The sequence below is a fragment of the Cynocephalus volans genome, chromosome 1 (genome assembly GCF_027409185.1).
Source record: "Cynocephalus volans isolate mCynVol1 chromosome 1, mCynVol1.pri, whole genome shotgun sequence".
In the NCBI taxonomy this organism is placed as follows: Eukaryota; Metazoa; Chordata; class Mammalia; order Dermoptera; family Cynocephalidae; genus Cynocephalus; species Cynocephalus volans.
Window position 1 is genome coordinate 132,342,044 of NC_084460.1, and position 23,322 is coordinate 132,365,365.

General features: G+C 42.8%; 1 protein-coding gene across 1 annotated transcript; it reads left to right on the forward strand.

Moving 5' to 3' along the window:
* The first annotated feature begins 4 nt into the window (after window positions 1-4).
* LOC134388956 (tRNA (cytidine(32)/guanosine(34)-2'-O)-methyltransferase-like) lies at window positions 5-9,796 on the forward strand. Its single transcript, XM_063112383.1, has 2 exons — window positions 5-43; window positions 8,833-9,796. The coding sequence occupies exons 1-2, from the start codon at window positions 5-7 to the stop codon at window positions 9,769-9,771; spliced, it is 978 nt and encodes a 325-aa protein (XP_062968453.1). The 3' UTR covers window positions 9,772-9,796.
* The last annotated feature ends 13,526 nt before the right edge of the window (window positions 9,797-23,322 follow it).

Below are 23,322 nucleotides of genomic sequence, written 5' to 3' on the forward strand. Positions count from 1 at the left end.
CGGGATGTCTACTACCGCCTGGCCTGAAAGACTCCCAAAGTCGGTAGTCAGTCAGTTCAGGGAGACCCTCCCAAGGAACAGCGAGACCACGAAGACGGATGCAAACAGCAAGAGGTTTATTTGAACACACGGGTACCCGGGCGACACAGTCTTTTGGAAGACTGGCGCGCCGAGTGAAGCTCCTGGGTCCTTTTTATAGCAAAAAGCGCGGGTACAGAAGCGAGAAGCGAGTTTAATTGGTCAGTTCAAATAAGCGCGGGTGAGCTTCGGTTATGTGGGAGTCCTTGAAACAGCTGAGGGGCACCCTGGAAACTGGTGGGAGTCCTTGAAACAGCTGAGGGGCACCCTGGAAACTGTTGGGAGTCCTTGAAACAGCTGAGGGGCACCCTGGAAACTGTTGGGAGTCCTTGAAACAGCTGAGGGGCACCCTGGAAACTGGTGGGAGTCCTTGAAACAGCTGAGGGGCACCCTGGAAACTGTTGGGAGTCCTTGAAACAGCTGAGGGGCACTCTTGAAACTTTAACTGACTTGTCTATTTCTGGGAACTATCCGCCCTTTGCCTCGGGCCGGGGCCCAGGTGCATAACCACAGATATCCTGTTCGTTATCTGGTCTCAACCTCAGGCTGTACTTTTCCTATGCTAGGGACTTTTAACCAGGGTAATGTTTTGTGCCTTGCAAAATGGCGTTACTACGGCTAGCTTAAAAAGTTCTTTCTTCATTCCCCCATTTCTTTTGTGGATAGCTCTAATCTTAGAGCGGAGTTAAAAGTTATTTTCATTATCTATAGTCTGATATTTTTGTCTAAGAACCAGGACTTTAATTGTACTTATTCTATCATTGATGAATTGGACTAACCTGTTGATGACACAGGGCCCCAGAATGAGCAACAGAAGAAGGAGTACTAGGGGCCCGGCGATGGTTGATAGTAGGGTAGTGAACCAAGGGGAGCTATTGAACCAACCTTCAAACCAGTTTTGATCTTTTTGGCGCTCTAACTGTCTTTTATCTAGTCTTTGTTTGAGTTTGGCCATGGTGTCTCGTATCACACCTGAATGGTCTACATAAAAACAGCACTCCTCTCTGAGGGCCGCGCAGAGGCCTCCCTCTCTTAAAAACAGTAAGTCAAGGCCTCGCCTATTTTGGAGTACTACCTCAGATAGAGAAGTCAATGAGTCCTCTAACTTGCTGACTGAATCCTGGAGGGCCCGGAGGTCAGTGTCCATGGCAGTCTGGAGCTCGGTTAGGCCCCGCTGGAGGTCTATAGGTCCTTTAATCAGAGCAGCCGAGCCGGTACCTATACCTGCCACAATTCCCAGTAGGACAGCTAGGGTAAGTGTGAGAGGTTCTCTCTTAAACCTGGGATGAGGGTTGTCATAGGCCTGCAACAAAGTTTCTTCAGGATGGTAATAGATGCGAGGAATCAGCTGAACCTGGACACAGAAATCCTTAGACTGATTAAAAACTGAGAGGGAAACGCAAGGGGTGAGACCGGTGCTGCAAGCCCACCAGCTATGGTTGGAGGGGAGAAGGTACTGATGGTCCCCGGAGGAATTGATGGATAGGGTCTGGTTGCAAAGATGTTGATGGGTAGAAGGTATTGTTCCTATACATAACCCTTGTCCTGTGACCTCTGTGAGAGTAAGCTTTCCCTGGGTCCCCCAACGGCAACTCTCGGCGCTGGTATAATTGGCCTCTCCCAAAAAGGCTATTCCTTCATAGTAGGGGGGGCTTATGGCCAGACAGAGCCAGCAATGCTCTGTGGCGTTCGGGTTGGTGGCATTTAGAGCTAGGAAGGCCCCCTGTACAAGACCAAAGAGCCTGTCACCCGTGGTGGGGGGTAGAGTGCCTGGTGATAGGAGGCTCTGTGTAGCAGTGCTCCTTTGTGCCGCGGGGGGTTGCCTGCTAGTCATTGGGTACAGCTTGTTGCTAGGAGGTCCCTGTTCTGCAAGGACGGGGTCGGGGCCCACTGCCACAGTTGGCATATTGGTGATATCTAGGCGAATGGTGAACAGTACACCTGGATCGTTTCCCGTCAAATAGAACCTTAGTCCCCAGGTTCTTCCTTGTGCCCAATCTCTGGAATTTTTTCCTTTCTCTGTGAATTTTATTTTAAGGGGGTTACACCAGCCGGTGTTGTCACAGTTTTTACTGCTATCGTTACGTTCTACAGTTATGAGGTCCCATGAGGAACTAGGTCCCCAGTAGACTGTCCCCGTGGTTTCACAACCCCATTCTTTGCAATATAGGGATTCCAGCCCTCCGCACCTTCTAGCTTCTGAAAGGGTCCGGCCATCCCGGGGGCACACGTAGAAGGGGGAAGCGGCAAGCCTGTTTCTAGCTCGGGGATAGCTGCACCCTGGGACCCCCCAGGTGATCTGATTATAAGCTTTTGTGTAGTCTGAATCAGGGGGTCTGATCTGGGCCTAGCCCGATGCTATGTATCCCGGGATATCCCAGGTCTCAATACCCGCCGCCAGGGCACATACATCAGGTTTAAGATCGGGCCACCAAGTCCAAGGCGGCTGGGTAGCCTGTTTGGTCCAGACAACTTCTCCAGTTTGGGACAGTACCTTCCAGGTGAGGATCACAGGCCGGTGGGGGTTCTTACCCGGTGGACTCATTTTTCCGCCGCCGAATACGCAGCTTAAGAGGATGATCAGTCCTTTCCAGCTCCCAGGTCTCGTTTGGTGCCGGGGGTGGTGCAGGCTTGAGATGGGAAGCATGGACCCAGGCAGCGATGCCATCAACTTTTACTGCGGTCGGGGTGGTCAGCAATACCAGATACGGGCCTTTCCACCGAGGCTCAAGGTTGCTGGGTCGATGGCGTCTGACCAGCACTCGGTCTCCGACCTGGAACGGGTGGGGGACAGCTATGGTACCGGGCTGATATGTCTCTTTGATCTGGTCCCAAATCTGGGTCTTCACAACTTCTAGAGCCTTTAAGTGGGTAAATAAGACAGGGAGAAAATTATCATCGGGACCCAGTGTTTCTCCCAACTCAAGTATGGGGGGGGGTCCCCCGTAGAGGATTTCATAGGGAGTTAGACCGAACTGGCCAGGGGTATTCCTGGCTCTGAACAGCGCTAAGGGAAGGAGGGCCACCCAGTCTTTTCCACCGGTCTCTAAGGCCAATTTAGTTAAGGTCTCTTTGATGGTTCTATTCATTCTCTCTACTTGACCTGAGCTCTGGGGCCTATACGCACAATGTAATTTCCAATTTATCCCCAGTTGTGTGGCTAGTCCCTGGCTTACCTGAGCAACAAAGGCTGGGCCATTATCTGACCCGATCACCTTAGGGATCCCGAAACGGGGCAGGATTTCTTCTAGTATCTTTTTACATACAGTCAGGGCCGTTTCCGTTTTGGTAGGAAAAGCTTCTACCCATCCAGAGAAAGTATCTACAAATACTAGCAGATACTTGTTTCTATACCGGCCAGGCTTTACCTCTGTAAAGTCTACTTCCCAGTATACGCCGGGTCGATCTCCCCGTTGTCTTTTTCCGGTCTCTCGGTAGGTGGTAGCCGCATTAGTCATGGCGCAAGCTGGACACCGATTGGCGACTTCTTGAACAGTGGACCGGAGGTTCGGGATGGAGAGGCTGGTGCGGCTTGCCAGTTGAAGGAGCTTTTCTGGTCCTAAGTGTGTTAGCTGATGTAACCGCTGAATGAATTCTTTTCCCTGGTCAGGAGTGAGCTCTCTTGGCTTGGTCCTAGCTTGAGCAGGCTCGATTGGCTCTTGAAGCTTTGTAGTTTTTGTTAGCACCTTGACCGACAGGGCGGCTTGTTTTGCAGCCTCGTCGGCCCTCCGGTTCCCGGCCGCCACAGGGTTATTTCCTCTCTGGTGGCCTGGGCAGTGGATAATGGCGACCTGCTTAGGGAGGTAAATGGCCTCTAGCAGAGCCAGAATTTCTTGTTTATTTTTAATGTCTTTTCCAGCAGAAGTGAGCAGTCCCCTCTGTTTATATATTGCCCCATGAATGTGAGCAGTGGCAAAAGCATACCTGCTGTCCGTGTAGATGTTGATGTTTTTTCCTTCGGCTAGGCGTAATGCCTGCGTCAAGGCTATTAGCTCGGCCTTCTGGGCTGATGTCCCTTCTGGCAGGCTGCTTGCCCATACCGTCCGTTTGCCATCTACGATGGCGGCCCCTGCTTTCTTCTTACCTTCCGCAATGAAGCTGCTACCGTCTGTATACCAGGCAGGCACTCCGGGCAATGGCTGGTCCTTCAGGTCCCGTCGAGTCCCAGCTTCTTCAGCAAGGATTTCTGAGCATTGGTGTACTGGGGTGGATTCTGACTCGACTGGTAGTAGGGTAGCTGGGTTCAGGACAGCAGGGGGCGCGAAAGATATTCTTTCGTTTAGCAGCAAACTCTGGTAATGAGTCATTCTGGCATTGGTCATCCACCGATTGGGGGGCTGCCGCACGATACTTTCGAGGCTGTGGGAAGCAATCACAGTCACATTTTGCCCCAAGGTTAACTTATCAGCGTCTTTGAGGAGGAGTGCCACTGCAGCAACCGCTTTTAGGCAGGTTGGCCACCCACTGGCCACTGGATCCAGTTTTTTTGATAGATAAGCTACTGGCCGTCGCCATGGTCCTAGGGTCTGAGTAAGCACTCCTCGGGCTACACCGGCTCTTTCATCTACGTACAGAGTAAATGATTTGGTGAGGTCTGGGAGAGCCAAGGCGGGGGCAGACAGCAAGGCTTTTTTTATGTGGTCAAAAGCCTTTTGATGCTCCTCAGTCCAGGTAAAAGGAATGTTTTCCCTTGTCAGGGGGTACAAGGGTGCAGCCAGGGAAGCAAACCCAGGAATCCAGAGCCTGCAGAATCCGGCAGTACCCAGAAATTCGCGGACCTGCCTGGGGGTTGTGGGAGTAGGGATCTTCATAACTGTAGCTTTCCGGGCCGGGGTCAGCCATCTTTTTCCCCCTTTGAGCAGGTACCCCAAATAGGTGACCTCTTTCTGGCATAACTGGGCCTTTTTAGCTGATACCCGGTACCCCAACTTACTCAGTTCCTGCAAGAGCTTTTGTGTCCCTCTTTTGCAGCCTTCATATGTGGGAGCTGCCACTAGGAGGTCGTCCACATATTGGAGTAATATGACCTGGGGGTTGAGAGCCCTAAAAGGAGCTAAATCTCGGTGGAGGGCCTCGTCGAAGAGAGTGGGAGAATTTTTGAACCCCTGTGGCAGCCGTGTCCAGGTCAGCTGACCTGTGTTACCTTTTTCTGGGTCTCTCCACTCGAACGCGAACAGTGGCTGGCTGTTGGGGTGTAGTCTGAGGCAAAAAAAGGCATCCTTGAGATCCAGGACTGAGTACCAAGTGTGACTAGGCGGAAGGGAACTCAGGAGGCTGTATGGATTTGGGACTGTGGGATGAATGTCTTGCACCCTTTTGTTAATTTCTCTCAAGTCTTGGACTGGCCGATAGTCATTGGTCCCTGGCTTTTTTACTGGTAGCAGAGGGGTGTTCCAGGGCGATTGGCAGGGCACTAAGACCCCTAGGTCTAAGAACCTTTGGATGTGGGGTCTGATGCCTTCCCGGGCTTCTTTAGTCATTGGATACTGTCGGACGGCCACCGGTGAGGCACCTGATTTCAGCTCTACTACTACTGGTGGGACGTTATTGGCCAGTCCCATACCTGTCTTTTCTGCCCATACGGTGGGAAAAAGTTGGAGCCAGGATGGGTCGATGGAGGGAGAGGCCGGCTTTTCATACAGCCGGTATTCTTCTTCTAGGTTTAGGACCAGGCACATGGTAGAGTGATCTCCCCATGTTACTTGTGGGCCCTCTGTGGAAAACTGGATTTGAGCCTTTAGTTTGGTCAGGATGTCCCGGCCCAACAGAGGAGCAGGGCACTCAGGTATGACCAAAAAGGAATGGGTCACTTGCCTATGTCCGACCCTTAAAAGTCTCTGAGTGGTCCAGGGGTAGACTTTGCTGCCGGTCGCTCCTACTACGACTGTCCGCCTGGACCCTACCTTCCCCATGGGTTGGGTCAGCACCGAATGTTCAGCCCCGGTATCGACCAGAAACTCGATGGGGGTCCCCTCCACTGTCAATGTTACCCTAGGTTCGGGGAGGGGGTCCGAACCCCGACTCCCCTAGTCATCTAGGGATAGAACCTTGGCTTCTCTGATGTTCTTTTTCCGGGGACATTCTCTTGCCCAGTGACCCTTCTCTTTACAGTACGCGCATTGGTCTTTGTCTAGAGGGGGTCTTCCATCCCTAGGTGTTTTCTTTGCCCGGTTGCTCAGGTTCCCTGTCTGCCTATCTCTAGACCCTCTTTCACCTACCACTGCGGCCAAAATCCTAGTTAAATTTTTTTCTTGGCGTTTATCACGCCGCCTCTCTCTCTCTTCTGTCTCTTTTTTTTCTCTTTCCTGTCTTTCTTCTTCTGTTTCTCTCTTGTGGTACACCTTTTCTGCCTCCTTTACTAAGTCTTGTAAGGAAAGGTCTTGGAGCCCCTCTAGTCTTTGTAACCTTTTTTTAATGTCTGGGGCTGACTGGCCGATGAAGGCCATTGTGACCGCAGCCTGCTGCCCCTCAGAAGAGGGTTCAAACGGAGTGTACCTTCTATAGGCCTCCATTAGGCGTTCTAAGAAAACCGAAGGGGGTTCTGCCGGTCCCTGCAAGACCTCTCTTACCTTGGCCAAATTGGTGGGGCGCCGGGCTGCCCCTTTGAGACCTGCCACTAGAGTCCGGCGGTAGACCAGAAGACGCTCCCTACCTTCGGCCGTGTTGTAATCCCATTGAGGTCGATTGAGGGGGAAAGCCTCATTAATGAGGTTCTCGAGTTGTGTAGGGGCCCCGTTATCCCCGAGAACGTTCTTGCGGGCCTCCAGAAGAATCCTTTCTCGCTCTTCAGTGGTGAAGAGGATCTGGAGTAGCTGTTGGCAATCGTCCCAAGTGGGCTGGTGAGAGAACATAAGGGACTCAAGAAGTCCCGTGAGACCTGCTGGTTTTTCAGAAAAAGAAGGATGGTTAGACTTCCAATTGTAAAGATCTGCTGAGGAAAAAGGCCAATACTGCAAAGGGACCAAGCCATTTGGCTCAGCTGGGGGCCCTATGGCTCGGAGGGGCAAAGCTACGGTGGAGTCAGGACCGGAGCCGTCTCTCGGACTGCGAGGTTGGCGGCTCCTAGTCCCCGCAGCCGGTCCCTCAGGGCTAGGATCACCGGGCGCTCGGCCTGGTGCCGATCTGTTTCCCTGAGGGGCCAGAGGGGGCAGCGGAGCCGCCGGGTAAGGTGGGGGTTCAGAGAGAGAAAATAGGTCATCTGGTGTCGGGAGGACGGGGGGTTGGGGAGGGGCGGAAGGCTTCCTTGTAGGTGGCCTTTGAGTATTTTCTGATCCCGAAACAACAGCGACTTTGCTGGAGGGTGGCACCCAGGGAGGGGGATTCTGGGCGAGGTCTTGCCATACCACGACATAGGCAACCTGGTCCGGGTGTCCTCCGGTCTCCTGAAAAACAATCTTTTTAACTGCAAAAATGACAGAAAGGTCAAAGGTTCCCTCTGGCGGCCAACCTACGCCGAATGTGGGCCACTCAGACGAACAGAAAGTCTGCCATTTTCCTTTTTTGATCTCCATGGACAGATTGTGAGCCCTGGCTTTGACATCTTTCCAATGATCTAGAGTAAGGGAGAGAGGCGTAAGGGCACCTTGCCCCATCTCGAAAATTTCCAATAGGGGAACGACGACGCAAAGACCTATCACAACTAAGACAAAAAGAAACCAGAAACGGCGACGAGACCGAGTGCCGTAGAAATAGAAGAAAGAGTCCGATGGCAGAGCGCGCCTCCCGAGACGCGGTGAGACCAAAACACAATAATCCTCTGCCAAGGGGTCCACCAGGCGTCCCTGGTCCTCCCCTGATCCTGGGACGTCTCCCAGGATTGCCGGGTGGCGAGCCCCCGAACACGTCTGTTCGCTACCCGCACTTCGCTCCCAGAGCGACTAACCCGGAACAAACTGAAACCAAAATGCGCGCACTCAGAAAGACAGTCAGAGTCACAGGATTAGACACAGAAACGAGACACAGAAACGAGACACAGAACGACTGCTGGCCAGCTTACCTCCCGTTGGTGGGTCGGTGGTCCCTGGGTGGGGGTCTCCGATCCCGGACGAGCCCCCAAATGAAAGACTCCCAAAGTCGGTAGTCAGTCAGTTCAGGGAGACCCTCCCAAGGAACAGCGAGACCACGAAGACGGATGCAAACAGCAAGAGGTTTATTTGAACACACGGGTACCCGGGCGACACAGTCTTTTGGAAGACTGGCGCGCCGAGTGAAGCTCCTGGGTCCTTTTTATAGCAAAAAGCGCGGGTACAGAAGCGAGAAGCGAGTTTAATTGGTCAGTTCAAATAAGCGCGGGTGAGCTTCGGTTATGTGGGAGTCCTTGAAACAGCTGAGGGGCACCCTGGAAACTGGTGGGAGTCCTTGAAACAGCTGAGGGGCACCCTGGAAACTGTTGGGAGTCCTTGAAACAGCTGAGGGGCACCCTGGAAACTGTTGGGAGTCCTTGAAACAGCTGAGGGGCACCCTGGAAACTGGTGGGAGTCCTTGAAACAGCTGAGGGGCACCCTGGAAACTGTTGGGAGTCCTTGAAACAGCTGAGGGGCACTCTTGAAACTTTAACTGACTTGTCTATTTCTGGGAACTATCCGCCCTTTGCCTCGGGCCGGGGCCCAGGTGCATAACCACAGATATCCTGTTCGTTATCTGGTCTCAACCTCAGGCTGTACTTTTCCTATGCTAGGGACTTTTAACCAGGGTAATGTTTTGTGCCTTGCAAAATGGCGTTACTACGGCTAGCTTAAAAAGTTCTTTCTTCAGGCCAAGGAAAATGGCTGGCGTGCCCGCAGCGCCTTCAAGCTGCTACAACTCGATGAGGAATTCCACCTCTTCCAAGGTGTGACACGGGCAGTTGACCTGTGTGCAGCCCCAGGCAGCTGGAGCCAGGTGCTGAGCCAGAAGATTGGGGGTCAGGGGTCCGGCCATGTGGTGGCTGTGGACCTGCAGGCTATGGCTCCACTACCAGGTGTGTTACAGATCCAGGGGGATATCACCCAGCTGTCCACTGCCAAAGAGATCATCCAGCACTTTGAGGGCTGCCCCGCGGACCTAGTGGTGTGCGACGGGGCTCCCGATGTAACTGGCCTCCATGATGTGGATGAGTATATGCAGGCCCAGCTCCTCCTAGCCGCTCTGAACATTACCACACATGTCTTGAAGCCAGGGGGCTGCTTTGTGGCCAAGATCTTTCGAGGCCGGGATGTGACGCTGCTCTACAGCCAGCTGCGGGTCTTCTTCTCCAGTGTGCTCTGTGCCAAGCCCAGGAGCAGCCGGAATTCCAGCATTGAGGCCTTCGCTGTCTGTCAGGGTTATGACCCCCCTGAGGGCTTCATGCCAGACCTGATGAAACCTCTGCTGGACCACTCTTACGATTTCAACCAACTGGATGGTCCCACCCGCATCATTGTGCCTTTTGTGACCTGTGGGGACCTGAGCTCCTATGATTCAGACCGCAGTTACCCACTGGATCTAGAGGACGGCTCAGAGTATAAGTACACTCCGCCCACGCAGCCCCCCATCTCGCCGCCGTACCAGGAAGCCTGCAAGTTGAAGAAGAAAGGGCGGCTGGCCAAGGAGATCCGCCCCCAGGGCTGCCCCATCAGCAGAGTGGACACGTTGCCACAGCCTCTGGCCGCCCCTCAGCACCACACCCTGCTGGCCCCTGAGATGGAGGTCAGTGAAATGAATTGTTCACCTTAACACATTAAAGGAGGCAGCTGGCCAGAATGGAGATCTGAACCCTTGACCTTGGTGTTATCAGCACCATGCTTTCCCAAGTGAGCTAAACAGCCAGCCCAGTACCCTTAAGATTTAAAAGGTCCTATAAATCAATAAGGAAGCAAAAATATGAGAATGGCCAGTAAGCACATGAAAAGCTGCTCATCAGGGAAATGCAAGCTAAAATTTAAAAGATTGGTAATACTAAGTGTTTGGAAGGATATGCAACAATTAGAACCCTCATACATGCTGCTGGGAATGTAAAATAGTGCAGCCACTGTAGAAAACTGTTAGGCATTATCTTCTAAAGCTGTATGTATGTTGATTCGACTCCTAAGAAATGAGTACTAGAATGTTCTTAGCAGCACTATTTGTAGTGCCTCCATTAAGTTGTGGTATATTCACAGTGGATAACTACACAGCAATGAGAATGAACGTCCTACAATTATACAAAATAACACCTTATAGTTAACTCATTAAACCGAACATATATGTTTTATGCATTTTTCTGTATGCTATGGTTCACAATAAAAGTAGGGAAAAAATCACAAAACTGTTAGCAGCTTAGGGAACAATGATTATAGTAGAAGAAAGTGGGGAAATATATTTTTGTTTAAAACTTTCTTTTTCCCTAAATGTCCATCATCGGATGACTGGGTAAGGAAATATGATATATTTATACAATGGAATACTACTCCGCCATAAGAAAGGAAATACTGCCTTTCGCAGCAACATGGATGAACTTAGAGAAAGTTATGTTAAGTGAAATCAGCCAGGCACAGAAAGAGAAATATTGCATGTGCTCAGTCATAAGTGGGAGCTAAAAACATAAAGATATAACAATCACAATAATACGTTGAACTTTCAAAAGAAGATAACTGCAGTTACCAGAGGTGGGAGGAGGGAAGGGGAGGAATTGGTAAAGGGCTGCAAAAATCAATTACATTGTGTAATGAAGAATATACTGATTATCCTGATTAGAACATCGCATATTGCACACAGGTATTGATATTCAATGCTGTACCCCGCAGATACGTACAATCAACTGTGTTCCAATAAATAAATAAAATGGGGTCCAGATGAAATAAAGGAACAGTGACATTAAGGGAAAAAAAAAAAAAAAAAAAAAAGATAAAGCATAGCTTTTTAAAACAAAGTATTGTAGAACATCCATATGACTGCGGTAGCCAGTGATATCTTAAATAGAACACACACCCATAGTTATTTAATGCCTTATTTCTTTCTTGGGAATATGAAATGATAAAAAATAAAAAGTGAAAATTTGGCCTATTTTAAGATTTAATAATTTCAGTCAATTAAAAGACACATCTTCAGGAGTAAGAAGGCAACTCACAGAGTAAGAGAAGATATTTGCTATATATACATGACAAAAGACTTGTATCCTAATATATACAAATATATAAAATTTCAAAAATCAATAAGACAAAGACAGGCAACTCAAGAAAAAATGGAGCAAAAATATTTGATAGGCACATCACAAAAGAGAATATCTGAGTGCCCAATAAATATATTTAAGGTGCTCAGCTTACCTAGTCATCAAGGAAATGCAAATTAAAATGAAGATTATGTATGCACCAGAATGACTAAAATGAAAGATAAACAATACCAAGTTTCATGTTCAGTGAGGATGTATAGAAAACATAACTCACACATACTGCTGATGGGAGTGTAAATTCTTTCAACCACTTTGAGAAACTCTTTGGCAGTAGCTTAAAGCTGAATATAGTCCTATACTATGAATAGTAAAACTACTCCTGAGAACATACCTAATAGAAATACATATATGTGTGTGTGTTCTCCAAAAATCATGAGCAAGAAGAATGTTCATAGGAGCACTATTTGTAATAGTCAAAACCAATAAATTACCCAAATCCAAATCAACAGTAGTACTGATAAATAAATTATGATATTACATAATGGAAACATTACATATACAGCAATGCGATTTAATAAGCTAAATCTGCTCTCAACAATATAGACAAATCTCACCAATATATTGTTGAATCAAAGAAAGCAGAAACGAAAGATGCTAAATGATTACATTTATATTTAAAAAGATCGATGACAGATAAAATAAATCTGTGGTATAAGAAGTTAGGATAATGGTACCCTTAAGAGGATAGTGAGAGGAAGGAGGCATGAGTGAGTTTTGGGGATGCTCCTAACATTCTGTTCTTGATTTGTGCTGGATATACTGGTATGATCACTATAAAAATTCATTGAACCCTATATTTATGATCTGTACACTTTCCTGTATGTCTCTTTTACTTAAATATAAAGGTTTAAAATGATCTTCATGCACCTTGATCCACTTAGCTCATATTATATTCTCTGTTTTTCATTCACTTCTCTTGACTTTCATGCTCAAATTATAAGCAATTAAAAAAAAATTTTTTTAAATTCATTGGTCCAGAACTATATGTACAGCATTTTGGAATATTAAAATACATACAACAGCTCTGTTGTATAAATAGCACTTGTCAACACAATTCTGTGTTGATGTTTTACCCAAGCTGATTTCTAGGAGTGTGGTCTTGTAGCAATCCTTTACCTTTCTAAGCCTCAGGTTTTTCCTCTGAAAAATAGACTTAATGATACGTGACTCACAGAGTACCGGACAAACTGAGAACACGCAGATGTACTGATAGTTATAAATCACCACAGGCATTTTAGCTACCATAGGTAATGTGGTCCCTGCCGTCAGGGAAGAGCCCAATAATATGAAAGGAAAATAAAAACAGCAACACACAAAAGTAATAATCAAGCTCTCCATCACTATTTTCATAACAATTTCTGTAATTGTGCCTACCACACTCCTTCTCATTATTTGTTCACATGTTTGTCTCCCCCACTAAATTCTGAGCTAGGTGATGACAAAACCAGTCTTCCTTATTGTGCATTTTAGATGCTGAAGTAGGTTGGGGAGAAGTAACATGGACATATTGCTTTCCTCTACCTGTCACCCTCCTTTAGTTCTCGGCATCTGTCACCCATCATTCAACTTTAATTGAACCATCTAACTGAATTCAAATGATACTTATTACAAGAAAAACCCCTCCTGAACCAGAAGTTATTGTGATTTTTTTCTCTCCTGAAATTATCATAATTTTTTTCTCACCTGAATTCTTACAGAACATTGGTTATTGCCTTTACCATGAACTGATTCTAGATGGATTCAAGTTAAATATCTTTTAATCAAACAACTTTAAACAACTAGAAGATAATAGGACTGAATATTTGTTAAATCTTTAATATGTCTCAGGAGTATTTCAGCTTGTAACAACAGAGAAAGCCACAAAGGAAACGATTAGCAGACTTGACAACACAAAAATAAAAAACTTCTTCACAACCAAGAAGAGCCTCAAAACAAGTCAAACTCAAAATTAAAAGGCACATGTGCTGCAGGAATATGTTCACAGGAATATGCTACAAAACAAAACTAATTTGCAAAAAGCTATTTGATTCCAGCTGGTTTAAGGCCTCTAGATTGAGCTACTTGCACATACTTCAGAAGCAATGCTTATTACCTTTCTTTCATTGTCTATTACGTCACTGTTTCAAATTTGCTCACTTTAATCTATTTGCTAAAAAAAAAGAAGCAAAAAATAAACAATTTGCTAGCTACATGATTAAATAGCTACATTATCAGCATACAGATCCATACATGAGGCCCTGTTCACCTAACTTTATAAAAGCAAATAGCCTACAGCCTGCTATTTATTTACCATTGATTTCCAGCCAAATGCATTTGAGAGAAAAAGTGAAGAGTTACCTGATCCTCCTACCCAGATGAGAAGCATGAGGAGCTGGAGGATGAGACAGAGTGGAAAGTCCATGGAATTTGATAACAAAATCTTCACTAACACGTGAAGCATTTAATTTTCTAACTGAAATGGAAAATTTAGCTGGCTGTTTGCATTTTAGCTGGCTGTTTGCATTCCCGCCAAAATATGTTACTCATTAACCACCTGGAAGTTAGTTAATTTTTTCATCTGTAACAGTTTTCAACTTCTTTGTCTGTCTAACCCCCAATTCTGTTCAGATACTTAAGTCTGTAAAGATATTTTTTTAAACACACAGACTGTCCTCTTCCTATAAATGCCTCTCTCTACGTACTACTTTAAAAAGAGGAAAAGTATTTCTTGCCTAGTGCTTTTGGTTTCCTTTTTTCTCCTTTAAATTCTAATCCAACAATCTGCCTTCTAGCATTCCATGCACATAAACTCACACTAGTTTCCCCAGAATGTCTTTCTTCTGTTTGTATCCTGGAAAAGCTGTGCCCATTCACTACCAGCTCACAGCATGTTCGACACAAACTGTCCATTTGAAAGCGAGGATTTTTTCCCCCTACATTTTTGTTATTGCTCTTTTAATGATTACTGACTTCAGAACTGTATGTTCTGTCTTATAAATTAGGGACAGCCATCTTTATCCAGAATCTCCTAGAAATACACATAATCAGACAAATAGACCAGGGTTGGGAGGGATTAAAGTTCGGGTTGGGACCTGGGGCAAACACTCACACTGTCCTCAGGCGAGCAGTTGGTCGTGGTTCTCTAGAGAGAGATTAGTAGGAAGCCTTCATTTCACATACACATACACTTACCCCACCCCCACTCCCTACCTTAACACAAACACTAATGAGCGTATACAAAGGACACATTCTGGTCAATAAGTCTTCCCTTTTCTCTTTTTGTCACTTATAAATACCTATAAAAATTATCTTCCTCTTTCATAATTCCCCCCTTGGTTCTGTCTCAGAGGATACAAAAGCCTCCATACTTGTAGATGGCCTGCTGCCCCCCAATCCCATACACCCATATTTGTCTTTCCTATGGCTTCAGGTGTTGGAGATCTTTCTTTCCTTAAGATAAACCTTTTTTCCATCTAAATTCCAGCCTTTAAGCCACCCTGTAAGCCCAATACCCATATGAGAGCTATTTCTTTCGTTAATAAGGCAGAACAAACTCAGTTCCCAAAGGGAAACTAAAATTGATGTTATGAATCTATTACTTCTGGTGTTGAGAGGCACTCCTGAGACAGAGGGGAGTCTCATTGTGAATAAGAAAGTATTAGTTGGCCAGCAGCCTCTGAGTAAGCAAGTAGCACAACATTTATGTTGAGGAGAAGGAAAGTGTATTGAGGTAAAAACCCAGCCCCTGACTCTTTTCTTGTGAGTGATAAAGATGTGAACACAAGATTTGTAACTTTAAAAAGTTGCTTCAATCTTAGGAAAATGCTCTATAGGAAACCATGTCTTAAGAATTAAAGGAAGTATGATAATGATGTCTCACCAAACATAAAATATCAATAAAGAGATAAAAATTATGAAATTATAAAAAGAAATGCATAGAGATTCTGGGATAGAAAAGTACAATAACTGAAATGAAAAATTCAGTAGAGGAGCTCAACAACAAATTTGTGCAGGCAGAAAAAAATATCAGTAAAAGTAAAGAAAGATCAATTGAGATTATCTACTCCAAGGAACACAAAAAGATGAGAAGAATTAGCACAACTTCAGAGACTTGCAGCACACTATTAGTGCACCAATCTTCTCATAATTAGAGTCCCAGAAGCAGAGGGGAGAATAAAAAGGTATGAAAAAAATTTCAAAAAATTAATGGCTGAAAACTTCCCAAATTTTATGAAAAACATTAACCTACATATCCAAGAAGATCAGCAAACTCCAAATATAATAAATTCAAAGAGATCCATGCATAATCACATAATAATAGAACTGTCAAAAACAAAGAGACAATCTTGAAAGCAACAAGAGATAGTATAACTCATTATATACAAAGAATTTTCAATAACATAATAACATAATAGCTGATTTTTCATCAGAAACTACAGGGGCAAGAAGGCATATTCAAAATGCCAAAATAAAAACACAAAACAACAACAACAACAACAAACCTATCAATGAAGCATTCTATAGCACCAAAATTATCCACCAAAAATAAAGTTAAGCCTTCCCAGATAAACAAAAACTGAGAAAGTTTGTTTCTAGTAGATTTGTTTTACAAAAATACAAAAATACAAAAAAAAAAAAAAAAAAATCTTCGAGTATTTGTGTCCCACTGAAATTTATACATTAAAATCTAATGCCCATTGTGATGGTGTCTGGAGGTAGAGCCTTTGAGAGTTGATTAGGTCATGAGGGTGGAGCTTTTATAAATGGAAGTAGTACCTTTATAAGAAGAGGCCAGAAAGCTGTCCTCCCTCTCAGCGCTCTACCATGTGTGAACACAATGAGAAGATGGCCATTTACAAACCAGCAAGAGGGCCTCTATCAGAATCTGACTGTGCTGGCAACCTGACTTCATACTTCCAGCCTCCAGAACTGTGAGAAGTAAATTTCTGCTGTTTATAAGTCACTAAGTCTCTTGTACCTTGTTGTAGCAGCCAAACTGACTAAGATGATATGAGACAGTAATTCAACTACGTGCTGTCTGCAAGACACTCTCTTTAGATTCAAACACAAATAGGTTGCAAATAAAAGGATGAAAATATACATACCATTCAAATTATAATGTAAAGAAATTTGAAGAGGCTATACTAATGTTAACTAAAATAGACTTTAAAACAACAGTTGTTGCTATAGACAAAGAAAGAGGAAAAATAGACAAATCAAAAGTAGTAATTGGAAATTTCAATACCTCACTTTATATAATGGATAGAATGACTAAAAAAAAAATCATCAAGGAAATAGAAGACTTTAACAACACTATATCCCCACTAGACATAACAGACATCCCTAGAACATTTCACCCAATGACAGCAGAATAATTTGAGATTTGTCAGATTTACATGGAATATTCTCCAGGATAGTGCAGGTGTTAGGTCAGAAAACCAGTCAAAAGGATTAAAATCATATAATGTATGTACTCTGTATTAGTTAGTTTTCCATTGCTTATAACAGAATACCTGAAACTGTTTAATTTATAAAGAAAATTAATATATTATAGTTTTGGAAGCTGGAATGCTAAGGTTGAATGGGTACATCTGGTGAGGCATTCTTCTCGGTGGGAACTCTCCGCAGAGTGTCGAGGCTGGGCAGGGTATCACATGGTGAGAGGTCTGGGAGCTCATTAACGTACTCACTTGCTCTCCTTCTAAAGCCACCAGTACCCATCCGATGATAACCCACTCATCCCTTAACCATTTAATTCATTAATCCGTGAAAGGACTAATCCTTTCATAAGGGCATAGCCCTCACAACCTAATCACCTCTCAAAGGTCCCACCTCTTGAAACTGCCACATTGGGGATTAAGATTCCATATGAGCTTTGGAGAGGACAAACATTCAGACCATAACATTCTTTGACAACAATAGAATAAAACTAGAAATTAATAAGAGAAAGAAGTTTAGAAAATTCAGAAATATGTAAAAATTAATCACACTGCTAAATAATCAATAGGTCTTGAAGAAACCCCAAGGTAAATTAGGAAATACTTTGAGATCAACATAAAAACACAACATATCAAAAGTTATGAGATGAAATCAGTGCTAAGAGAAAAACTTATATTTGCACATACCTACATTAAAAAAGAGACAGTAATATCAGCAACATAGCAAATAGGAGGCTCCAGACTACCCCTCTTCCCACAGACACACCAAATAAACATCTACACATGAATAAATTCTCTCAGTCAGATTCCAGTTAAAAGATTCCTACATGCCAGATGACTGAGAAAACAGCCACATCAAAATGGGAAGGAAAAACAGAGATACACTCATGCACTAAGCCCACCCTGAGCAGAGTGCCTGAAAATTTGGAAGGAAATCCCAACTCCCAGCTTTTTTCCAAGAGATGAGGGGCTTACATCACACAGATAGTACTTAACATTTACAGTCTCTTCTGGAGGCTTGGCTCTTAAATCAATATGCATGAGGCAAGGACATGGCTTCAAAAAACTTTTCCTCAAGCACTGTATTAGTCCATTTCTGTTGCTTATAACAAAATACTTGAAACTGGGTGATTTGTAAGAAAACAAAATTTATTTCTTATGGTTTTGGAGGCTAGAAAGTCCAAAATCCAGGGACCATATCTGGCGAAGGTCTTGGTGGTGGCAACAGTGACAGCAGAATATCCCATTGTGAAAATGGTGGAGCAGAGAGTACAAGAGAGAGAGACAGACTCTCTTCTTTCAAGGCCCTCAGAACCACGCCTCTGACCACCATTTTTAATCCATTCTCTGTGGCATGGTCCTACAATCCAATCACCTCTTCAAGCCTCCACCTTTCAATTACCATAATAGGATTTCCCACTCTCTTAACAGTCACAGTGGGGACCAAGTTTCTAATACATAAAACTTGGGGGACACAATTTAAGCTTCAGTGAGTTTTGGGGAGACATAATTCAATCCACTACAAGCACAAAGAACAAAGGGGAGTTTTGAACCATTTGCACACTCCCAGCAGCTGTAGCTCCTGGGATCAGCTCAGCTTCTAAATTCCCCCAGGGAAGGGCTTAACCATTTGCCTTTCTAGCAGCTCCCTGTGGTTCTCTCCTCTAAAAAGCCTACATAGAAGTAAAGAATAAATGTCTTCAAACCTAAATGGGAAGAATGGCACTCGCATGCCTTTTTCCCTATCTTGTTACTATAAAGCTACTAAAAGAAAACATAGAGGGAAAACTGCATAACATTGATTTGGGCAATGACTTCTTAGATAGAACTCCAAAGCACTGATAACAAAAGCAAAAATAGACAAGTGGGATTGCATCACTAAAAAGCTTCTGTACAGAAAAGGAAACAATAGAGTGAAGATACAACCTATACGCTGGGAGAAAATATTTGCAAATCATACATCTAATAAAGAGTAGTGTCCAAAATATATAAGAAATTCAAACAAATCAACAGCAAGAAAACAAACATCCCAATTTAATAATGGTCAAAGGATCTGAACAGACATTTCTCAAAAGAAAAAAAATGGCCAACAGATAGATTTAAAAATGCTCAACATCTCTAATCATTAGAATATGCAAATTAAAACAACATGAGATATCACCACACATGTTATAATGGCTATTATAACAAAGGTAAAAGATAACAAGTGCTGGTGATAACATGAAGAAAAGGGAACCCTGTACACAGTTGGCGAAAATTAGTATAACCATTTTGGAAAAAAGCATAAAGTTTCTCCAGAAAAACTAAAAATAGAATTATCATATGATATAGCAATCCCACTTCTGGGTATATATCCAAAAGAATTAAAATCAGTATGTTAAAGAGATAGCTGCATTTCCATGTTCATTTCAGCATTATTCAGTATAGCCTAGATATGGAAGCAGCAAAAGTAACTATCAACAAATGAGTTGATAAAGACAATGTTTATATACACAATGAAATACTATACAGCCTTAAAAAAAGAAAGAAATTCTGCCATTCATGACAACATAGATGGAACTGAAGGACATCATGCTAAGTGAAATAAGCTAGGCACAGAAAGACAAATACTGTATAATCTCACTTATATATGAAATCTAAAAAAAAATGGTATCATAGAAACAGAGAATAGAAAGATGGTTACCAGATGCTGAGGGGGAGGGGGACTAATAAGGAAATAAGAGATTTTGATCAAAGGCTACAGAGTTTCAGTTAGACTGGAAGAGTAAGTTTTAGTAGTCTGTCGCACTGAATGGTGACCATAGTTAGTAATAATGTATGGTACATTTCAAAATTACTAAAAATAGATTTTTTAATGTTCTCAGCACACAAAAATGACAAGTTAGAGGAGTAATGAACATGGTTAATTAGCTTTATTGAGGTATTGTACAATGTATACATAGATCAAAATATCATACCATTTTCCATAAATATATACAATTATTATTTTTCAATTAAAAATAAATAAATAGAAAAAATAGTACACTAAAGCAGAGAGAGATTATCAAATTCTGTTTTGTCTGACTCCAAAAAGTGCACTATAATATTTTTATATACTTGTCAAGTTTATTTTTAAAATTCTATGATTTTAATAAATGTTAAATATTGTTATTTATCAATAAAATAATTGCTTTCAAAAAGGGGAGAGAAAGTGTCTGAAGGATGCAGAATAGGTCTTTCCACTGCTCATCCCCTCTCAGATATAAATTTGAGCAACTATCCATGGACAAAAAATACCTTCACAAGAGCTAACGTAACCAGGTAAGAGATTACAGCACCTGGGTATAGCAAAGAAATAGTATAGAGATACCAACCCTGAAGTCCAGGCAGCACTGCATAGAGATACCATGGGGGAAGGAGACTGAAGAAAGCACCCAACTTTGCTGCAGATCCAAGCACCAGACTGGTCCTCATGGACACAGATTCTAGGCCAGCACCTGTAGATCAAGCCTTCAGAGTATCCCCAATGCCAGGCCAGCCATCATGGGTCCAGCCTCCAGGCCAACCTAGAGCCACAGGCTTTGGACCTGACTTAATGCCAGATTGGCCATGTCACCCCAGGCATCAAGACCACCCCAGTGCCATGCCAGCTCAACCCCAGACTACAAGCTATCACCCAGGGATACAAGCTTCAGGCTGGCCTTCATGGATATTACAGGCTCCAGGCCCACTCAGCACCAGGCTGGCCCCTGTGGCCTAAGTTTCAAGGCCTATCCTCATGAACTTGAACCACAGTCCTTTCCCAGTGCCAGGATAGCCTCTAAAGCCCCAGGCACCAGACTAGCACCCATGGACCCAGGCTCCAAGCTCACCCTTTTGAATCCAGTCAACAGGTCCATTCCAGCAGACCCCAGTCCTAGGCCAGCACCCATCAACCCAGGTGCCAAACTCACTCACCAGTTGTTGCAGGCACCAGGCCAGCCTGCCCAAGAATTCCAGCAGCAAGCTTACTGGTGTACTTCATCAGATGGTTTGCACAGTGTCTGGACTGGCTAACTAGTAAAGAGCTCTCTCTGCTAAATGCAGTCTATGAAGACTGGAATAGATGCCTGCTTTTGAAATGCACACACATGAATGCATGACCACAGGCTCATGAATAATCAAAGAAATACCTTTAAAGGAACAAAATAAAGCATTAGCAGCTAACTCTTAATAAATGGGAATATATGAACTACCAAACTCCGAATTCAAAATTATTATCTGAAAGAAGATGAATGAGCTACAAGAGAACACAAACAGAAAGCTAAATGATATCAGAAAAATAATATACACCAAAATTATAAGTTTAACCAAGAGCAAGAAACTATAAGAAATAACCAAACAGAAATTCTGGACCTAAAAAGCACAACGACTAACCTGAAAAATTTCACAGAGAGCTTCAACAAGTCTCAATCAAGCAGAAGAAAAATCAGTGACCCCAAACCCAGATTATTTGAGATTACCCAGTCAGAGAAACAAAAAAAGAAAGGAAGTGGAAAGGATAAAGAAAGCCTATGGATAGTATGGGACATCATCAAGTGAATCAGTGTGAAAGTTATGGAAGTACCAGAAAGAGAAGAGAGAGATAAAAGTGCAGAAAGTTTGTTAAAAAAAAAAAAAGACAAAAAATTTCCCAAATCTGGAGAGAGTTGAACATCCAGATCCATGAAGTTCAAAGAACCCCAAGTAGATTATATATAAAGATATCTTCACCAAGGCACATTATAATTGAATTCTCAAAAGTCACAGACAAAGAGAGGATTTTGAAAGCAAAAAGAGTAAAGCAACTTATTACACACAAGGGAATCCCCTTAAGATTATAAGTGGATAACTGGGCAAAACCTTGCAGGCCAAGAAAGAGTGGGATGAAATATTCAAAGTGCTCAAAGAAAAACCCGCCCACTAGAAATAGTATAGCTGGTAAGGCTGTCCTTTAGAAATGTAGAAGATATATACACTTTTCCAAATAAACAAAAGCTGAAGGAGTTCACAAACCACTAGACCTGCCTTACAAGAAATACTAAAGGGAGTTCATGTTGAAATGAAGAGATGCTAAATAATAACATGAAAATGGATGAAAGTGTAAAACTTACTGTATAAGTAAGAGTATAGTCAAATTTAGAGCACTCTAATACTATCATTATGATGCATAAGTTACTTTTACTCTAGTATAAAAGATTAAAAAGTGAAAACACTATAATTACAATAATTTAGTAATGGACATACACTATTTAAAAGATGTAAATTATGACATCAATAGGATAAAAAGTAAGGGGTAGAGAAGTTAAAATATAGACTTTCTGTATGTGGTCAACATTAAGTTGTTTTTAGTTTAAAATTGATTGTTATAACTATAAGATGGTTTATTTAGGCCTCATGGTAAACACAAAGAAAAATCCTGTAGTAGATATACAAAAGAGAAAGGACTTAGAGCTTATCACCACAAAGTTGTCAAAACACAAAGGAAGGCAGCAAGAGAGGAAGAATGGAATAAAGAACCTACAAAACGGAAAATAACAAAATGGCAATGGTAAGTTTTTATCTATCAATAATTACTTTAAATGTAAATGGATTAAATTCTCCAATCAAAAGACATAGGGTGTATGAATATATAAGCAAACAAGATCTAATTTCTAAAAGAAAACCAGTTAGAACCAATAAAAAAATTCAGTAAAGTTGCAGGATACAAAATCAACATACAAAAATTATTAACATTTTTATGCAATAACAATGAACTATCTGAAAAAAAATTAAGAAAATAATCCCATTTACAACATCATTAAAAAAAAAAGCTAACACAGTTATAAATTTAACCAAGGAGGTGAAGAATCAGTACACAGAAACTATAAAGCACTGATGAAAGAAATTGAAGAAGACACAATAAATAGAAAGCTATCTCATGTTTATAGACTGGAAGAAATAATATTGTGAAAATGTTCATACTTCCCAAAACAATCTGTAGATTTAATGCAATCCCTTTTAAAATTCCAATGACATTTTTAATAGAAAATTTGTATCTAAACACCAAAGATCCTGAATAGCAATCGTGAGCAAAAGAAGAAAACTGTAGTCATCACACTACCTGATTTCAAAATATATTACAAAGCTATAGCAATCAAAACAGCACTGTACTCACATAAAAACAGACACATAGACCAATGAAATAGAATAAGAGCCCACACATAAAGCCATGCATTTACAATCAATTGATTTCAACAAAGATGCCTAGAACACACAATGTGGAAAGAAAGTCTCTTCAATAAACAGTGTTGGTAAAACTAAATATTTGCATGCAAGAGAATGAAATTGGACCCTCATCTCAACATTACACAAAATCAACTCAAAATTTATAAAAGGTTCAAGCATAAGTTCTGAAACTGTAAAACTAGAAGAAAACATATGGGAAAAGCTCCACAACATTGGTCTGGGCAATGATTTTTTGAGTATGTCCCCAAAAGCACAGGCAACAAACGCAGAAATAGACAAATGGAATTGCCCCAAACCGAAAGTCTTTAACACAACAAAGGAAACAATAAGCAGATTGACAACAGCCTATAGAATGAAAGAAAAAATATTTGCCAACCATACGTTTGATGAAGGGTTAAAATCTATAATATGTAAAAAACTCAGGGGCTGGCTGGT

Bases quoted from the DNA above. Each gene is read 5' to 3' on its own strand.
- LOC134388956 (XM_063112383.1), top strand. From the start codon at position 5: ATGTCTACTACCGCCTGGCCTGAAAGACTCCCAAAGTCG. The intron at 44-8,832 runs GTAGTCAGTCAG...TTCTTTCTTCAG, and splicing joins CTGAAAGACTCCCAAAGTCG to GCCAAGGAAAATGGCTGGCG.